This window comes from Epinephelus moara, chromosome 10 (assembly GCF_006386435.1).
Source record: "Epinephelus moara isolate mb chromosome 10, YSFRI_EMoa_1.0, whole genome shotgun sequence".
Lineage (NCBI taxonomy): Eukaryota > Metazoa > Chordata > Actinopteri > Perciformes > Serranidae > Epinephelus > Epinephelus moara.
In genome coordinates, this window is record NC_065515.1 from 27,106,634 (window position 1) to 27,125,758 (window position 19,125).

Below are 19,125 nucleotides of genomic sequence, written 5' to 3' on the forward strand. Positions count from 1 at the left end.
GTCCATAAATTTTCAATTGTATCTCTCAGTTAAGCCAGATAATCGTACTGTTACATATGGTGTGAACACAGAGGGAACACAAGGGGCTGACTCACATTTCCTTTCAGCTACAGGTGGGGTGGAGGAGGGAGAGGAATGAGCAGTGAGATGGCTCTGGCCATCCTGTAGGGAGCACCTTTGGTCATCCATTCTGTTGCCCTGGAAACGAGAGAGGAGGTCGAAAAAGCCATCCTCTCCAATAGTGTCCCGTGATCCTGGCTACAGTGTTAAAAAACAAAACAAATGGACTCAATAACAATAGAAAGGGCTTCAGTAATTGAGGTAATCAGGACAGCTGACAGGCTTTTGGTGAAAACGATCAAATACAGGAGGGAAAGGGTAAAGAGCACGGGCATACTGCATCACTTCCTACTTTAAAACTCTCCTGTTAGAGAAGCAATTTTTAGTTCAGGGTTAAAATAATTATTTGATCTGTGAACTGACAGCTAACATCTACAGATTCTTCTAAATAGCTGATTAATTTTGTTACACTGGGACAAGTGGGACATTGTGATGGGCATTTTTCCACCATTGTCTGACGTCTTAGAGATCCAACAGTAAATTAATCTATAGCATACTCACCAATCAAGAATTGACGTAACTGTTAGTAGCAGCCCGACTTTAGCTGGGTTGAACAGATATACTGCTTTATCTGCAAATATCCACCGCACTCTCTTAAGCTTGTGAATAGCACCTTTAAGATACAGTTGCATTCTTTGTGTGCGCGTACGCGCGGACACCCTTTTAACAGTTAGTAATATAACTGGCGTCAGACAGATTAACTTAATTCTGAAATTCACTTTGCTTTTCTGTTCTTCTGAATGAACTGGAGTCTGATATTGTTTTGGAACACATGAGTCAGAAACAATGATCCCACATTGCCACACCAAAATATTTCCTCCTGAGATCTTAATACTGTATGTGGAAAAAATAATTGGAGTCTTCTTGAGGATGAATCATCGTCGCCCATCTTGTGGGCTCCAGGGACGTTAAGACTGAGTAGAACAATCTCGTGTTTTTAGAAATACCTTAATAGACAGCGGTGTGTCCTGCTCAGGGGCCGAGGGCTCGGTGTGGTTTTCATGCTGGTCTTTGTGAGAGGATTTGTTGTTCTTCTTCTTACTCTTCAGCCGGTGGAAGAGGAAGAGCTTGGTAGAAGCCTTTATTGTGTTGTTTTTTGAAGATCCAGGAAACACATCTTCTTCCCAGTCCTGTACATTCCACATGCATAAAGATTGATCATTTTAATTTAACATCACTGACAGATTCATGTTAGAGTTTTAATGTTTTACCAGTGTTAAACACTGAATCTGGGTGAACAGGTTCTTAGTGTTTTTGTCATGTAAAATAATGATTAATTTCCCTTTACCCTAAGTTATAAATGTCTATGATGGTTTGTGCTTACTTTGGCTGACATGTTTCTGAAGCCATAGCAAAAGGCTAATTACATTTTAACAATGTAAAATTAATTAAAATAATTGCTAAGCACCAAATTCAGCACCTTTCATTGTCAGAACAGCAGTTTGTCGAAATTAATTAATTTTCACCATAAATTGTCTTAAAAAAAAAAGAAAGAAAATAACTAATTGTTAATGCCAAGCTTACAGTTCTGTATGTTACAAGCTATATTTTTATGTCAAATACAAATTGTCAGTGAAGGAGAAGTGGAAAGAGTTGAACCATTTCATTTGTACGACAGCTTCTGAAATCAGACTGACTGGTTACAATGCAATTAAGACAAAAAACACACTGCATTCTTTACATCATAAGTGTCTGTGCCTTGTGAGGTGTTTTCATACATGCATACCTGATGTGGCGATGAATCCCCAGTTTCATGTTTGTCAGGACTTGGACTCAGTCCCAGGTTCTCTGCACTGCCTCTTGTCCTCGATGGAGACTTGCTCCCTGGGAAAAAAAAAAAAAAAAATTTCAACAGGGTGGCAGCATGTTTGAATATTTATACAGCACTTTCACAACTACAGGAAAACTGATTTTTTTTCTTGTAAACACTCAAAAGTTATGTTTACATTAAGTGCTGCTCATCAAAACATGTTGAATGTATTTCCTTCCTCGTGAATAATTTTAAATCCTGCATTGTTTACATTATGTTTACTAGCTTGCAGTCCTCTTCTTCCCTGCCTTTGTCAGTGTACTGCTGTTTTTCATGGCATGCTACTGCCACCTGTAGATCGGTGGAATAGTAAAACAACATTGGTAGGAATGTATCATGTCACCTGAGTGCACATGCACAAAATGTCGCCACAAAAACAACAACCATACAGGGTACCTTTAATGAAGCACCACAACAAAAGGCAGCCTTTTCTGGGAATTGTAAAAATAGATTTTCCATTGCGGAGATTTTTACATTTCTAAATATAACGTGAATACAGAGCATACAGATAATTTAAAGGCCAATCATGCTGCTAAAAATGCAATGCCACTGATTCACAACTATAAAGGCATATTGCTACATGTTCCCAAATGGATTTGTCAGAATGTCCTGAAAATGACAGGCTGTTCTGAGGAATGCAGATTCACACAAATCTTCACTGCAAATCTCCACACTGTAGGACTAATAAAGGACTATCTTATCTTACCTTGGAGGCTTGGGTAACCCTGGTAGCTTGTGTGTAGAGCAGAGCTGTTAGTGTTGCTGTTGCGGAAGATACTGGCATGGACGCTGGAGTTTGACTTCAGGCCGACAACCAGCCGTAAGTCCGACAAGTTCATCCTGGCTGTCATCTCACCACTTTTGCCAGCCGTAAGTCCGACAAGTTCATCCTGGCTGTCATCTCACCACTTTTGTCTCCAGTCTGCAACATCGACAGCATCAAAGTTAATGTAAACAAAGCTAAATGTGAACATATGACCCCAAAGCAAAAAGATAAAACATACTATTGCTAAGTAATTAATTTGTGCACTGGCTTTGCAGTGTGTATGTCCAGAAAAATCTTTAATGAATACACACATACAAATGCTGCATACAAAGGAAGCTATAATTCCCTGCTGTTCCACATACAGCCAGTAGAGGGAGGTGTGGCCTGATGGCAGCTACTGATTGCACTGTGAGGGAGGGGGTAGACAGTAAACAGTCACCTCTCTGGCAATCTCCAGATGTTTCTCAGCGAAGTACATGGCTTGCTGATGATTCCCCAGGGCGGTGTGGGCATTTCCTAGACTCCAGTACGCTCGTCCTTCACCGACCCTGCAGCGAGACACAGAGGGAAAACAGGCTGAGCGACTTCAGCTGAGATTACGCAAGAATGGGAAGGGCATTCATCAAACTATCACAGTACAATCACAAAAACCTGACATGAGCTTGTGCTCTCAACAACAGCTGGTGGATAAGTTACCACATAAAGAGAGAATATTAATATGACTAACTAGACATTTTCAAAACAAACAAACAAACAAAAAAAATCAGAATTTGAAGAACTCTTCCTCCCGTTACATCCCATCTATACCTTTTAGGCAACTCAATGACAATATTGCTGTGCAAGTTTCCTTCCTTTGCTAAGACTACAAAAAATAGAGATGTACTCCCACACTAGGAATTACAGCATTGCCTTGTTGTAGCAGACATATAGCAGAGGACCCCTAAGCCTATAAACTGATTTTTCATCTGTAAAGCATAAAAATTTCAGGCTGACATTTTGAACAGCCTTTTAATGTTGTAGATGATCGAGGAGAAGCTCATTTTAAAATTTCTTCTGTAAAAGAGTATCAACTGATTTTAAATGATATCCTAAATATATGATCTGTAAGTAGAAAGTCTATTCTTGGCCGGCCTAACAAGCTGTTTTGATGTTTTTGCTGCATCTCAAAGCTCCTATTATGTGTAAATGACATTAAATTCTATAGAAGGACCTTTCCTTGTTACTCTGTCTGCTGTTTTTAGTGTTTTTGCAGTTTGGCTTCATGGGTGTTGGCAGTAACACCACCAATTTTTGGCAGGTAATTAGTTCAAGGGCCACCCGCATTGAAACTGTATGTGCTCGTTACACTTCAAAGACAGTTTGGCAGAAAGCTGATGACAAATGGCCCTCTATGGTCAATACCTGTCATTGAGGTCCTGAGCAATGACCAGATGTTTGAGGTGGTAATCAATGGCTCTCTCATAGTCTTGCAGTAGTGTGTAGGTGTTGCCCAGACTGTAACAGGCTTGGGCCTCCACTGCCTTGTCCTTCAAGAGCCTGGCCAGCTGCAGAGTCCTCCTGAGGGCGAAACAGAGGAGGAAGACAGTCAAAGAATGTGTAGGGTGGGAGCGGGAGAATGATAGTTATCAGCCACTTTCTTTTCTTTCTTTGTTGCAATTCTCCGAGGGCTTCTGTATCAAGAATATGCTGCAGAAGAGGGATTAAAAACTCTGGAATTTGGTCAACTACTGCTCCTGAACAAATACATATCTGTACACGTTTGTGGTTGTTATATGTGCATGTATTGTGTTCAGAACTTTGTGTTTGTCTTATTTATATAACCAAATCAGTAATGTTTTACCTCAAGTCCGCCTATTAAGCATTTATAAGCAGTAGACAAACTTTAATAAAAGTCTAAAAATGTTCATAAATCTGCTTACAGCTACATTATAATGCATTATAAACTATTTATTAATGTACAGTAGCTGTCAGCAATACTAACTTCCATTATAAGGATATACATAATTGTCTTTTACTATACTGTGATTCACTTGTTCTTTATACACCAGCCTTCACTTATAAATGCCGACAGGAGGACATACACCTGGTGATAAATACACTAACAAACACGTCCACTTACAACTACATCATACACCGATCAGCCACAACATTAAAACCACTGACGGGTGAAGAGAATAACCTTGATCGTCTTGTTACAATGCAATGCTCTGCTGGTAAACCTTTGGTCCTGGCATTCATGTTGATGCCACATGACAAATGGCAACAGCACTCCCCTATGGCAGTGGTCCCCCAGCAGAACAATGCAGAGTGCCACACCATAAAAACTGCCTTAGAAATGGCCCTATGAATGTGACAAAGAGCTCAAGTTATTGACTTGATGTCCACATTCCCCAGATCCCAATCTGATCAAGCATCTGTAGGACCTGCCGCTACCCCACATCACAACCGACAGGTCTCACAGGATCTGTCACCAACGCCCTGGTGCCAGACACCACAGGACACCCGCAGAGGCCCTGTGTCCATGCCTCGACAGGTCAGAGGCCCCACCAAAGATCACACTTGGCTCTGACCTGTCGAGGCATAGACACAGGACCTCTGGGGTATGCTTGATCAGATTGAGATGTGAGGGATTTGGAGGCCAGGTCGACACTTGGAATTCTCTGTTATGTTCCTCAGGCCATTTTTTGAGAGCAGTTTGTGTGGCAGTTCAGTGTGGCATTGTCCTGGTGGAGAGGCCACTGCCATTGGGGAGTGCTGTTGCCATGATGGGGTGTACTTTTTCTTAAATGGTGTTTAAAGTGGCATCTACATGAATGCCAGGACTCAAAGTTTCCCAGCAGAACACTGCATTGATCGGTGATCGTGTTGTGGTTTTAATGTTATGACTTATAAGTGTAGTGTGTTATATACTATTTATTAAATGTTTACATACTGCTAAATGCTAAACAGGAGACAATTAAAGTGTTGCCAACAAAACTCATTCTCGGCTGATGCGATGAACCAACTTCCCAGTTAGGACAATTTCAGTTTGATCTAATTTTTCTTTATCTGACTGATTTATGGTTTCATTAAAGTTTTATTTGAGAAGAGACAACATACATGAATCCACATTCAAACAAATGTAAATGCACCCAAGTTAGATGATAAGCTAGTTTTTAAATCGGCAGTCAATTTGCCTAATGTTAATATGTGTCCTACAATAGTAAAAGGAATACAATATGTACAGTAGTTAAAACATACAACTTGAGAAAAAATACTTCTTGCTCCTGTCACTTAAGCTTTTACAGAAGAAAAAAATAATTTAAAATGAAAAATAACATCAGCATACTTGTTTTGTGTCAGAATATAATGATGACATACAGGATATCTGCCATTGGCCATCCCAAGGTGACAAAGGCCTTGAGCGCCACTTGTTTACTCACTTGTAATGACCGGCTGCCACCTCAAACTGGCTGAGGAATATGTGAGCATTGCCAAGGTTACAGTGGGCCCTCCTCTCAGCAGACTTATCCCCAAACTCTTTAGCGATGAGCAGCCGCTGCCAAACAGGACAAACAGTAGGGTGCACATTACTGCCACTGAGGTCAGGATTAACGGGAAACATTTTAGAGGTTGTCGAGGATGTGGCAGGTAATGAAGACTAACACAGCCTTCACACTCATGGGGTCAGAGAAAATGAAAATGTATATGGGTAAAAACTTCCACATCTTCTTGACAAATTCATCCAATATCAACTAATGTGTTACTTGTCTATCAAAGGCCTTAAAACACTGGGAACAAGGTCAATTTGAAGCAGGTGATGTGTGGTACACACTTAAGGGGTGCATGTTTGCCACCTACCTTTTCATGTGCAGCTGCTGCTGTTTCAAAGTCACCCAGCAGATAGTAAGTGTTGCCAAGGTTGCCATGGGTACGACCTTGGGCTGCTCGGTCGCCTAACTCCTTCACCAGACACAGGTTTGCTCTTTGTTAGAAAGAAACAACACACACGTACATGTTATTGTACGTAAACACTTGAACATGTTTTAAGTGTTTAATTAAAAAAACCTTTTGTGCTTTCAGGATCATTTTTCAAATCCTGTTAGAGCCCACAGAACCCAGCTAACTCTCACAACATAAACAACCCATTCCTTTTGTTTCCTCTTTTTAAATTTACTGAACTAACTAAAAAAAAAAGACTCGCCCTGGCTTTATTTTTGTGAAGCTTTGCACAGACAAGAGGGAGCACAACTTCATCAACAACTTGAAACACTGCCAAAAAGTAAAAGATGAGGCAGCCAAGGTGTGCTTCAGAGACTTGAAAAAACATTTTGTTGCAAATGTTACACAGCATCCAACCACCTTTGAGTATGTTACATTTTATATCTGAGGAATTCAGGTGGCACATTTACAAAAAGTAACCATGTAGGAGTTTAACATCTTACCCAAGGAAACTTTGATACAAGGTAGAGCAGTGGGATGATGATAAAATATGAATATGGTGCAGAGAATGATGTTGTACATAATTTGTCTAAAAAGGAAAGATGTTTATTTGCCCTGCTGAGATCTGGTATTTCACCACTTACTGTTTAAAGTGGATAGTATTTCAGTCGGGAAGAAGTAGATTTGTTTTTATTGAGAACAGCAGAATACTTGGTGCATCGTCCATAATCACAAAATCAATATCTGTTTTCATCTTACTACAAAAAGACTGAGTTTTGTGTTTACATATGATACATTTGAATTAGCCACTTACTCAGGGAAAGCCTGGGAGAAAAGACCAAAGCTCTTCATTAGGATAAATTCTAAGTAGTTCTTCTCAGTGTAGAGTTAATTTGGATTTTTTCCCCACATAAATAAGTTATTCAAAAGAACATAAAATTACTGATAATGCAACTTTTTATGCTCTTGAGTTTTTGTATTACATGAAAATGCTTGTTTTGGAAAACAGCCATTTTCTTGTAATCCCACGTGGGTTTGGACAGATGTTCGGCATAACACAGAAAGAGAAGAAAAAACTAAACAAACAAGGTTATTGTGGGGAACAAACCTGTGACGATGCAATTGATGTATTGTCAATTTAACAATCAGGTCACTTGTATCATACCTCGGGGCTTTCAAAATAAATGCAAAACAACAAATATTCAATGTCTAGTGATACCAACTCACTCATAGTACTGTGCAGCTTTCCTCAGGGCTATCCTGGCCTCCTCTGGGAAGTCTCCTGGCTCGGCTCCAGTCCAGCAGATGCTCTTGCCTTTGGCGTGGTAAACGTTCCCGAAATTATACAGCGCCCGAGCCTGCCCAACCTACAGCACGCACACCAGATTTTCACAGGCGGAAACCAGAGTGACCAGTGCTGTAATTATATACTTAAAATACACTGACACCAGACCTGCGTGTTTGCAAGCGGGCTGGCAAACTATTCTAGATGTTGGTACGCCGACGCTTCGCAGTCATCGTGCATACCAAAACTGTTCTGTGGCTGCAAATCAAGTCATGTGGTGCAATTGAAAATACATTTGGATGCATTCTAATCAAAGCCAATGAGCCTTTTAGTCATTGACTGTGCTCTAATTACAGAACAGTAAAGCCATCCATTGTCAGTTTAAGATAAGAGGACTGCAGATACCCATATATAAACAGCTCTCTTGTAGTAAAAATACCACCTTAAATATCACTAAAATACAACCCACCTTATCATACATGGCTCTGGTGATATCCAAATGTCTTTGGCAACAAACCAACGCTTCATCATACCGTCCTAACAGCTTTAATGTGTTCCCAAGGTTGCCACTGGCTTTCGCCTCACCAAGTTCATCTCCAATTGTTCTGGGATAACAAGGGAGATAAAAAACATTAGGAAATAATTAGACTGGAATATCAGCGGATTACTGAAGTGTATGAGTACAAAAACACAAGAGGCAAGAAAGTAATTTACAGCTGCAAGCAGCAATACAGTGGAGTTGAGTCTAGAAATTTAATCATGGAGGGGGAATATGGTGATTAAAAAAGTTTTAGCATTTGTTCAGAATATATTGTTAGAGTTTAATCTTAAATTATTTACATTGAACTAGTATGCACGGTTGTCCTATCCGTATAACAAAGGTTTAAAAGGGGGATATGGTTTTAAAACACAAAAATATTAAGACTGTAAACACTGTTTACCTCGTAAGTGTGAGGTCATGCCGATGGTACTCCAGGGCTTTGTTATACTCCTGTAGGTGAAAGTAGGCATTGCCCAGCTGGCTGTAGATGGCACTGAGGATTTGAAGGTCCTCTGTTCCAACCTGGATGGCAGACTCAAAGAAGGACACACCGGCACGATAGTCACCAGTCTTACAGAGCCGCTCACCTTCCAGAGCCAGGTCCAGACATGATGACTCCATCCTGCAGGAAAGTGAGATCTATGTGAGAAGTGAACTCTTCCAATATTCATAATACTGATGAAATACTTAACTATATCAGGAGGATTCAACACATTAAAAAAAAGGTTGTTACATCCTCCTACAGTAAATCAGTTAATGAAATATGGCAAAATGAAGGCTGAGAGAAGTTTTCATTACAAAGTAATCATATTTCATATCACCATATTAACTGTAGTCTCTAAAATGTCAGAAAACATAGAAACATTTTCCCCCATAGTGATTCAAATTGCTTGATTTGTCCCACCAACAGTCCATACCATAAATTCAATCTAAAATAATGTAAAAGACAGAAAGGCTGCTTGTCAAAACACTTGTAATTTTTACCTGACAAATTACTTCAAGAAGTACTTCACCGCTGGAAAAGTAGTCTTTTCACAAAACTGGGCTGGCTATGCAGTAGAAATACACAAATACTTTTGAAATCGGTACTACATGACCAAAGAAAAGCAGAGAAAAGGGCTGTGGCATTTGCTTTCTCTTTAGAGGTAGAAAACCTGGTGGGAATGCACTGGTGGGTGACATAACGTAAGTCATCCGTCTGAAAACAACATGGTGGCTGGCTAATAACAAGCAGGCCCCCAGGAAGTGCATTGGGCTTTGAAGCTAATTTTCATAGTGGTCAAACAGTGGAATTACAACTGCCATTAGGCCCAAATAGACTTATACTTTGAAACGAATGCCTATAAATCAATGGCTTCTTTTTTTTTAACATCCAAACTGCTGCAAAATGACTTGTTTCACTATCAGGATTTGATCCATGCAGTCTGATAACATTTGGAAAGTCTAGAAGAGCCCCAAGATTAAATCATTTTATTCCTAGTCAAACTAACGGAATGCTAAACTGCAAGCAGCTGGCTCGACTGGTGGAAATCTCTAACACGCCGGTTCAATGGGTCCAATGATGAAGCAATGCCGATCATCCGGGTAATTTTACAGGTGGCATTTTAACCATTTTGGCTTCATGTGTCACTGAGCAACAGGGGCTCACCTCCAATTCTGTATCCAGTTCTCCTGATACATCCATGGTGACAAATGATCTTGTATTACAGTTAAACAGTGCGCTTAAATCTGTTTCTGAAAACATTTTTGGTGAAAAATAGTCAAGGCTGTAACCCAATCTTGGTTAATATTTTATCAACACTGCCCAGTTTTATTGTTTGATCTTTTTTTTTTTTTTTTCAGCCTCCAGTTTTAAAATATAGGAAACTGTATGGCACCCACTTCCTGTTCACAAACTCTCATATTACAGCCAAACAGTGCACTAAAATATGTTTATAAAACTATTATTAGGCAAACAATAGGCAATACAGTAACAGAATATTTGTTTATATTTGATCAGCACTGCCTACTTTTAGAGTTTGATTAGGAGTTAGGTCTGAGTTTGAGAGAGAAGGTGAGAGTGACAGAAAGGGGAGGCTCTCTCTCTCTCTCTCTCTCTCTCTCTCTCAAGCTGCTTCTATACTATTTGTGTTCATAGTGGCAGTGGGCATACAAAAATAAGGAAGTACAATCTGTTGTTCAAGCGACAGCCCAAGAGACAGAGAAAATAAACTTATTTTTGCTGGCAAATGAGCAGGGAGATCTGGGCACTGGCAAGATGGAGCAAAGTTTAATGTAGGTTATGTACACATACTACCTACAATATTATAATACAAAGCAAAGTATCCCTTAAAAAGACAACACAATTTAAAATCAGAACCATTTTCTGCTCTGTTAAGAAACTTATCAATGACTTGACTTCTAATTGCTTCCAATATCCAAGAAATTTCATGTCCCAAAATGACAAAATGCAGATGGGGGTATTACTCACAATCAGGGAACACAGTGAATGTACCAGCAAGTATACTCTGGAAGCATTCACATACAACAGATACAAAAACAGCAAATGTTAAGCAGAGAGAAGCCAGAGAAAAGAACTATAAATCCAAAATAAGACAGAGCCTTTCCTGTCTGCCATGAGCCTAAAAACTCCAAAATTAGCCTGGAATGAAAATATGTGCCTAACATTTACCCATAAACACAAAGTAAACTCAGATGTGTCTGTGGTGAGGACAACCATTTTATAACCTCCACACCCTCCCTAAGAAATAAGATCATCCATTTTTGTCAACATCAAATTGCTAGTAATGGAAAAAAGAAAAGGGAAAAAAAGACACGTGAGTGAATCTGTAGGATTACTTCACAAGACAGTAAAACAAATCCAGTCATGCATGGGTGCAGAGGACATTCAGCATTTACTGCATTTGTAGGATGCAGATTCAAGATACAATTTCCAAAGTGAAAGGTTATTTATCCCGGTTAACTAAAACTAAATTTGGACCAAACAACCCTCTACTTCTCTATATTCTGACCTAGAAAAAGATTATGTTTACAAACCAAATACAACCTTTTTTTTTTTTTTTTTTTTAAATCATACAGAGAATAAAAATGCTAACCTGACTTTTCAGATGAAAAAAAAAAAAAAACATCTGCCAGCATGAATTATCATTTGAATAATCACAGGTTTCGGACATCTTTAAACCCCTTTAGATCTACCCTCCCTACAAGGGACATAACTTTTCTAGGATGTCTAGATTTCTGATTATTGTCATCTGACTCCACCGAAAAAACAAACATATTTGACTGGATGTCTTCAAGCATCACATTATTCCTCATTATCTAAAGTGGACTTCAGGAGAGCCACACCCCCTTTTTTTAACAAGCATGACTGACACGAGGCAAGGAGGAAGCGACAGGTACATTTTAATCTATGAATCATATTGTTAAAGTACATAATTTGTAAAACTGAACAGGGAAATACAGTTTTAACAGAGAAACACTGTTCTGATTTGATTTTCTAATGATGCAATCAACACATAATGCATCCTACTGATTATGCACACCGAAAACAATCTCAGGAGGTTTTGAATATACTTTTTTTCTGGAGATACTTAAGAAATTGAGGATATTTTGAGTTACGATGACAAATACAGCACAAAATATAAATATGCTATGTGTCTTAAAGCAAAACTATTTATTAGTATGACTTAACCATTCATGACAAATAAATAAACTTGTGTTTTTTTCTTGTCTGTTATTTTCATTGTCACTATTAGGTGGTTACTCACGTTCAGATTCTTCATCCGTTGGAATGAACAGTGAAAACAACACATAATTAAGTATTTTAATCTTTTTTTTGCTATTTATGAGTGCATAAGGAGTACAATTCCACCATTATAATGTTTTTGTGTGTGTTTGGCACATATTTGGGTTCTGAACAAGAGGGGTTAGACATCTAGCTCTCAAAGGGTTGCCTTAGAATTTCCCTTCCATGTTGACTTTTCAGCCTCCCTGAGAAACCCAATGTAAGCTCGACAGTAGGCTCAACAGACAGACAACACAACCCCTTCCAGTCTGTTTCCTGACCCCCCAACAAACTGCAATAAAATACTTTGGAAAACTAACAGTTAAGCTTAGAGTTGAGGTCTGCCCCTCTCAGCAAATGAGACAAACTATGTTTTATTTGTAGGACTTGTTTTGTTATGATCCACTAAATGTGTTAATGATTGAGAAATGACTGACAAAATGTGGCTTCATATAATTCTGCCTTAACTTACGACTTTCTAAACTTAGAAGCTTCCTCATCTCCATTCACGAGTACTACTTAAACACACCTTGGTGTCAAGGAGAGAATATTTAATCTCGGCTTGACAGCAGGAACCTCCTTTGAAAAGTGAAAGCTGATGTAGAGACTTCAGAAACCTATATTGGAAAATGTTTCATAGCTCTATACAATTAGAAAATAGCATTTGCTCTTAGTTACCAGAGATATTCCTTGGACAGGTTTTCTGTGACAGTATACTCAGGCATGTTGTGAAACCTAGGGATAAATCCTCCATGATGAGTGCTATATAAAGCTAGAAATCAGAAATAATTTGTTTCCTTGTCTAGATTAGAATGCTTCCTGGCAGCTAACAGAACAGTTCATTACCTTGAATCAATGCAAAGTGACATACCAAAGCTCAGGGTCACATACCTGTTGCTTCTCCCCATTCTGATGCACTCAAGACAGTCTGACACGACGGACATTTCACGTTTCACGATTACTCCTTGGAGCAGACACAGCACTTTCCGTACAACACCCTTTACCTTCTCTTCCTTCACGTGCAAACACATAACGCACGCAGCCACAGTTTCCCAATTTCATAAAAATAAAAGAAAACACGGCTCCCTTGGATCTATTGCTGTCCCTCAGAGTGCTCTGCTAACCCGTGCTAACAGGAAAACAAAGGATTTAATCCGCTCAGCGTCACATTGACCTGAACAGTCAAGAGCCGGGGCGAGAGACCTTATGTTTAAGCAAGTACAGATTATTGCCAGGTTGTTACCGAGCAGAAATTAACAGAGATAATGGTCAGCTAGGCTGCCAAGTTGAGCTGATTGTCGTATTCCTCTATGACTTGGCCATTTGTAACTTACATCTCTAAGCCACCCGATGGTGTGTGTCACTTCCAATTAAGCCAGACCTCAGTGGTAATTATAGCCACTTTAAGTGGCTCCAGTGAGCCCTAAGGCTATTTGCTCAACACTCTAAGAAATAATCATTTAGCGGCAGGCAGCCTGGACAGGTGGAGATTCTTCTATTGACCCCTCAAAAATAATTCACCTTCATGATTAATATATACTTTAATGAGATGGGTTGTTTGTTATTTGACTTCCATTATTCTCAATGATTTCTTGGGGCAGATCTCACCAATCCGTCTAAAGCTTCTAGTAATTTAGCAGTAGCCAATCCAGAGAAATCCACTTGTCTGAATTAACTAAGAAGTCTGTACCAACGTGCCCTCTAGAGGATAAAACAATACATTGCCTTACCATTACGTTGAGCACAAGGACTGGAAAAAGCCATGTGACGTTAAAGCTGTCACCTCAGTTAACACACTAAAATCTAGATCCTTATATAATCAGGGTGATTTTGGAAACAACTCAATCTAGGTGCATGTGGAAATCAGAACAACCAGATAATGATGCTTTTTCACTGCCTCTTCACTAAGGGCAACTTAGAGCTCAGAGCCACCTGTGTGCCTTGCACTGTTTGTCCTGTTTGTCTCTTTGGCCTCTGGGTGGGCACCAACATTTGAAACCACACCCAACATCCTCCTGCTTACGCCTTTCAAGGATATTGCCGTTAGTGCTTGAGGCTGGACCCACGAGTGTCTGGTTATCAGACTGCGTTCAGTAACAGGTAACGGACTAGCCTGCAGGTTATTGACACAGAGGGTGGAATTTTTTCTGAGAAAAACGTGCCGATGACACAGCGACCTGACAAGGCTTGTGTGTGTGTAATACCTAACATGACAATGGGGTGATGCAGTATATGTCAACTCTACTATACAAAGACAACATTGCCTGCAATCAACATATTCTCACAATTGTTTCAGTCGTGCCATGAAATATTTACATTGTGGTTAGTAAGGACCTCCCGTAGTCTGCTCAGCATCCTTCATCAGTTAGCCAATAAGGTGTCATGTTACTGCCACAGAAAAACTGTTGTTGCTTTTCTCACATCTATGTGGACACACGAATCCTGAATATACCAATAAAATCAAGTATGGGCAGGGGAAAACAATAATAAAACACTGATTGATTTGAACATTTCATTATTGTTTGATAGGTCATGTCTGATATTCCCTTTAGACTGAACAAAATCATAACACACATATTTACCCTGCAATATATTGAATAATAATTTTTTAAAAATCCATATTAGGGTTGCCACTAACAATTAGGCTATTTTCACTGCCTACTTATCTGCCAGTAATTTTCTAAATTAATTGACTTTTCAATGAAAATTCCAGAAATAGAAAAAATGCCCATCAAATTACCAAAAGCCAAAGCTGACATATTCAAATAGTTTAATTTGTCCAACTAGCAGTCCATGATTTAAGAAATATTCAGTTAACTTTGCAGAAGATTAAGAAAACTACAATAGTTTCACATTTAAGTGGCTATAACCAAAGAATGTTTGCTTAAAAAGTTAGTCTGACTATCAAATGATATGAGACTTTTTTGTTGATAGACTAATCGATCAATTCAGTAATTGTTTCAGCCCTAATTCATATAAAATATGAGACAAATCTATAATCAAAGGTAAAGCATTCAGGCTTTTATCACAATATATAAAGCACAAACACACTTTCCACTGATACTATACAATTAAAACAGATCCTATCACAGTCATCTTAAATTAATAAAGTACAGACAGTCTATATTACAGTTAACATGACACTGAATATAGAGCCTACCTGTGGCGGACATGAAGTAAATACTCCCTGTCCAGTGCACAGTGCAGAAAAATGCTGCCATACATGACAGTCAGCCTGGTCGTCCTAACAAGCACCAGAGACTGAACCACATGCTAGATCCCTGTCAACTGCCAAGCTAAAGGGCTATTTGAAAAAAATCTGGAGACTAAGTGACAAGGACTGTCACTGGGAAAGGCTGAATACCGCCATGCATGGTTTCCACCGGACAACATGAGAATTCAGCCGTCACACTATCTCTGTCCTTCCTCTTATCTTGAAACTGGAGCTGGGAAGCAAGAGTAAACACTCACTGTCACACACCGTCATGTGTTTGCAACTTCGCACCAGCAACATCTTACTTCATTCATTTATTCATTTCAACAAGCACAATTAATCAAGTCATTTTAAGAGGATGCAGATGGGAGAGCAGCACTTGAATCAACAGTGCTCTACAGTTTAAATATAATCACTGACACTTACGTTGCCATAAATTTTGCAGAAGCTGTCAGTCCAGTTCTAGAGCAGAAATGATAAGTCAATTAAGGGATTTGTGGATCGACAGAAAATTAAATGGCAGAGGTTCTCATAATTTGTTTCTGTAGAACGAAATAACCTCATATTTACTGGTTATAGTTTCTTAAATGTTAATATTTACTAGTTTTTTCACTCCCCTAGTCTGGTGAGCTTAAGGCTTAAATGTAAACTTATGGTCTGGTAAATTTACTGTCGCATCACAGCAAGATGGTTCCCGGTTCGATCCCGGGTGTGGGAGCCCTCTCTGTGCGGAGTTTGCATGTTCTCCCCGTGTCAGCGTGGGTTCTCTCCGGGCACTCCGGCTTCCTCCCACAGTCCAAAGACATGCAGATTGGGGATTAGGTTAATTGATAACTCTAAATTGTCCATAGGGTGTGAATGTGAGTGTGAATGGTTGTTTGTCTCTATGTGTCAGCCCTGCGATAGTCTGGCGACCTGTCCAGGGTGTACCCTGCCTCTCGCCCAATGTCAGCTGGGATAGAAAAACCCAGGGTGGGTTAACTTGATATGTTGCCATTTTGTTGAAAGTATCCATTTGAAAATGGCTCACAGTACATTGTGGCATTCAAATGATGTTGATCTGCTTTTGTGTAGACTGAGTGCAACGCAAACCCACACATTTGAAACAGAAAGTACTAAATACTTGCTTGTATACAGTTTACGCTATGAACCAATGCAGGAAGGATTTATTCTATTTGTGCCAAACTGAAATGAACATGTCAAAACTTGAGATTCAACAGACCAGGCAACATTTTCTCAACTCTTCACACTTCCCATGTCTCACTGGGAGCATTTTGTTTTGATCTTTCTGCAAATACCGTTGCACCGAGCTGTGCCGGATTTGTTAGCCTGCCTGTTGGCTTGGATGAGCCTATTATCCGATGACCTCATTCACTGAGTGAAGTGTTTTCACTCACAGAACTCCAGCTGACTGCATGATTTTTTGTTGATTGCATCATCTTCTGTAAACTAGACAGTGTAGTGCGCAAAAATCCCAAAGGGTGCAGCCTTTTCTGATGTAGCGACCACAATGTCTGGCAACAATCACACCATGCTCAAAGTCTCTTCAGCTCTTTGTCAAACGGAGACTTCACTTTTTGACCTGCCTCCGTGTTCTACATTATTTTTCCCCAGTAGTGTTTGAAACGTGGGCTGTAGCTATCAAAGGAAAGAGAAAGAAAAGCAGCACATGCTATTGAAAAATACTGAAACATTCCTCTAACAATCTCCAGTTAAATGCACATCAAAAAGCTGCAGATTGCACTGAAAAATATTGATAGACAAATGTTTTATCAACCACGATGGGACAATCTTTGTAGTCATATTTGCATTGTACTATAGCTCATCAATACCAAGTAACTCTGAAGGACAAATTCAGGAACTGAGGCGTATTGGCATGTCAAAACAAAACAGCAACAGAAAGTACCAAATACTTGCATTTTCAGTTTTATATTTTATCTATATAAATCTAAATTAAAGCCAATGTGATATTAAGATCAACTATTCAGACCTCTGATCTGCTTGGAGGAATGACGTGTGGGCATTTTGCAAATAAAATAAGAGCAATTAGTTTTCCTTTGGAGTTTCTAAAGGCCTAAAAACAGCCCTGCATCAACAGAGCCATGACCAACACACCATAAAAGTTTAAAATCCTTTTTCCCCACAACAAAAGACTTACATTTTTTAATTTCTTTAGCAGAAGAAGGACTTCTTGTGTGGACAACTACAAAGGAGAAGCACTGCAAGTCTTCAACAGCTCCTTTGAAACCCTTTGCTCTGAGTAACACTGATTTAGTCACATATGCTAGAGATAAACCCTAACCATTTCAATATGAATACGCCCAACCAATCCCTGTCTAATTAAGTGATGCTCTCTAGAGTGAAAACCATCTTTTCTTTTGAAGAAAGCTTCATTTGAAGAAACCATCATTAGAGACTCAACCCTAACCCTGCGTGGGAAAAGAGGTCAAACACAGTTAAATGGAAACTGACTGCAACACCATCACTGTGGGCTGCTCTGTAATCACTGCCTTTGAAAATTAGTTAAGTGTGCTTCATGGAGAAATGAAATTTGCATTACCGGTAAGGATAACTGTAAAAGTGTGGAAAAGCGACTAAGTTACTGCAGTATGAGCAGGTTTCATACTTGCAAATAATGACTACTTTTGTGTCCAAAAAGTATAAGATCCTGTTATGTCGTTTTAGAGGAAAAAACAGAAGCTGCGAGTTAAGTTCAGTTATTTATTTCCAGTTATGTCTCATAATGACACATCTCCACTTCATGATGATGACTGTTTGGGAACTCACACACTAGAAATGAGTCAGTTTAACATGCCCTCACATGCTCGCTGTCTCAACGGTAGATAACCGAACTTTACTTTAAGTGGAGAGACATTTTAATCTGTTAAATAATATAAAAACAAAGTCAAAACCGGGTCCGTAAATAGCTAAATGAGCTAACATTTCACGAGTTTAGCTAACTTAACTGTGACAGTTAACTTAGTAGAAAAGGAACGCGACAACATGACTGACCCAAGCAAACTTTTCAGGAATTCATTTCACCTACCTCAGACTGAAGTACGCGAATACACCACAAACATGGCTTCAGCTTCAGAAAAAAAATATCTCCACCAACTTGAATCCTTCCTGACTTATCTTTTCGCCCAGTTGTTTACTAAGCTACTCACCCGTACATCTGAAGGGAAGATGACTCCGCTGTCTCGGGAAGCAGAAGTTGAAGAAGCCACTCCTCGCGCTGAAAATCTGCCTCCAATTAGGATTCCACGGTCGTTGCCTTCAAGTGCCATCGGAAATGTTGACAGTGCTACTTAAACGCGAACGATTGACCAATCAGATCTGCTAAAAGAAGGAAAAAAACTTTAAATGTGACGTTTAGAGGGAGGAGGAAATTTGAAGGCCTTTATTGATGGATTAAAGTCCCGTTTTAAACTGTAACGTGCGGCGAATAGGCTCGTATTAATTCAGCCGTAATTATGTGCCAGACGTGATGGATACACTTGAAGGTCTCTCTCGCCCCCTGTCGCACAAACTGGCTCTGTACTACTTGATTTCTAAAATACCTGAAACATCAGCTCTTAAAATGACCAACTGGCCTCGCAATTAAAGTAAAGTCATGTGTGTTTATAAGCTTTAAACTTGAAAAGGGGGGATTCCGACAAACGCTTGAAAGCAGCAAGAGGTTTA

General features: G+C 39.4%; 1 protein-coding gene across 5 annotated transcripts in view; it reads right to left on the reverse strand.

The window, feature by feature from the left end:
* Positions 1-18,861, reverse strand: part of LOC126397151 (G-protein-signaling modulator 2-like) — a 22,548-nt gene extending 3,687 nt beyond the window's left edge. The window contains exons 1-13 of one of the 5 annotated variants that reach the window (XM_050055696.1): positions 15,388-15,608; positions 8,844-9,065; positions 8,372-8,507; positions 7,845-7,984; positions 6,537-6,660; positions 6,119-6,234; positions 4,098-4,253; positions 3,136-3,244; positions 2,795-2,852; positions 2,637-2,744; positions 1,847-1,944; positions 1,068-1,250; positions 96-258 (exon numbers count right to left, since the gene is read on the reverse strand). In XM_050055696.1, coding sequence (XP_049911653.1) covers positions 96-258; positions 1,068-1,250; positions 1,847-1,944; positions 2,637-2,744; positions 2,795-2,852; positions 3,136-3,244; positions 4,098-4,253; positions 6,119-6,234; positions 6,537-6,660; positions 7,845-7,984; positions 8,372-8,507; positions 8,844-9,065; positions 15,388-15,452 — 1,678 coding nt within the window. In that variant the 5' untranslated portion in view covers positions 15,453-15,608. Of the gene's footprint in view, positions 1-95; positions 259-1,067; positions 1,251-1,846; positions 1,945-2,636; positions 2,745-2,794; positions 2,853-3,135; positions 3,245-4,097; positions 4,254-6,118; positions 6,235-6,536; positions 6,661-7,844; positions 7,985-8,371; positions 8,508-8,843; positions 9,066-13,118; positions 13,573-15,387; positions 15,609-18,487 lie in introns of those variants that run through there. The other 4 variants (XM_050055695.1, XM_050055698.1, XM_050055697.1 and 1 more) reach the window with 4 other exon arrangements.
* Positions 18,862-19,125: the final 264 nt, after the last annotated feature.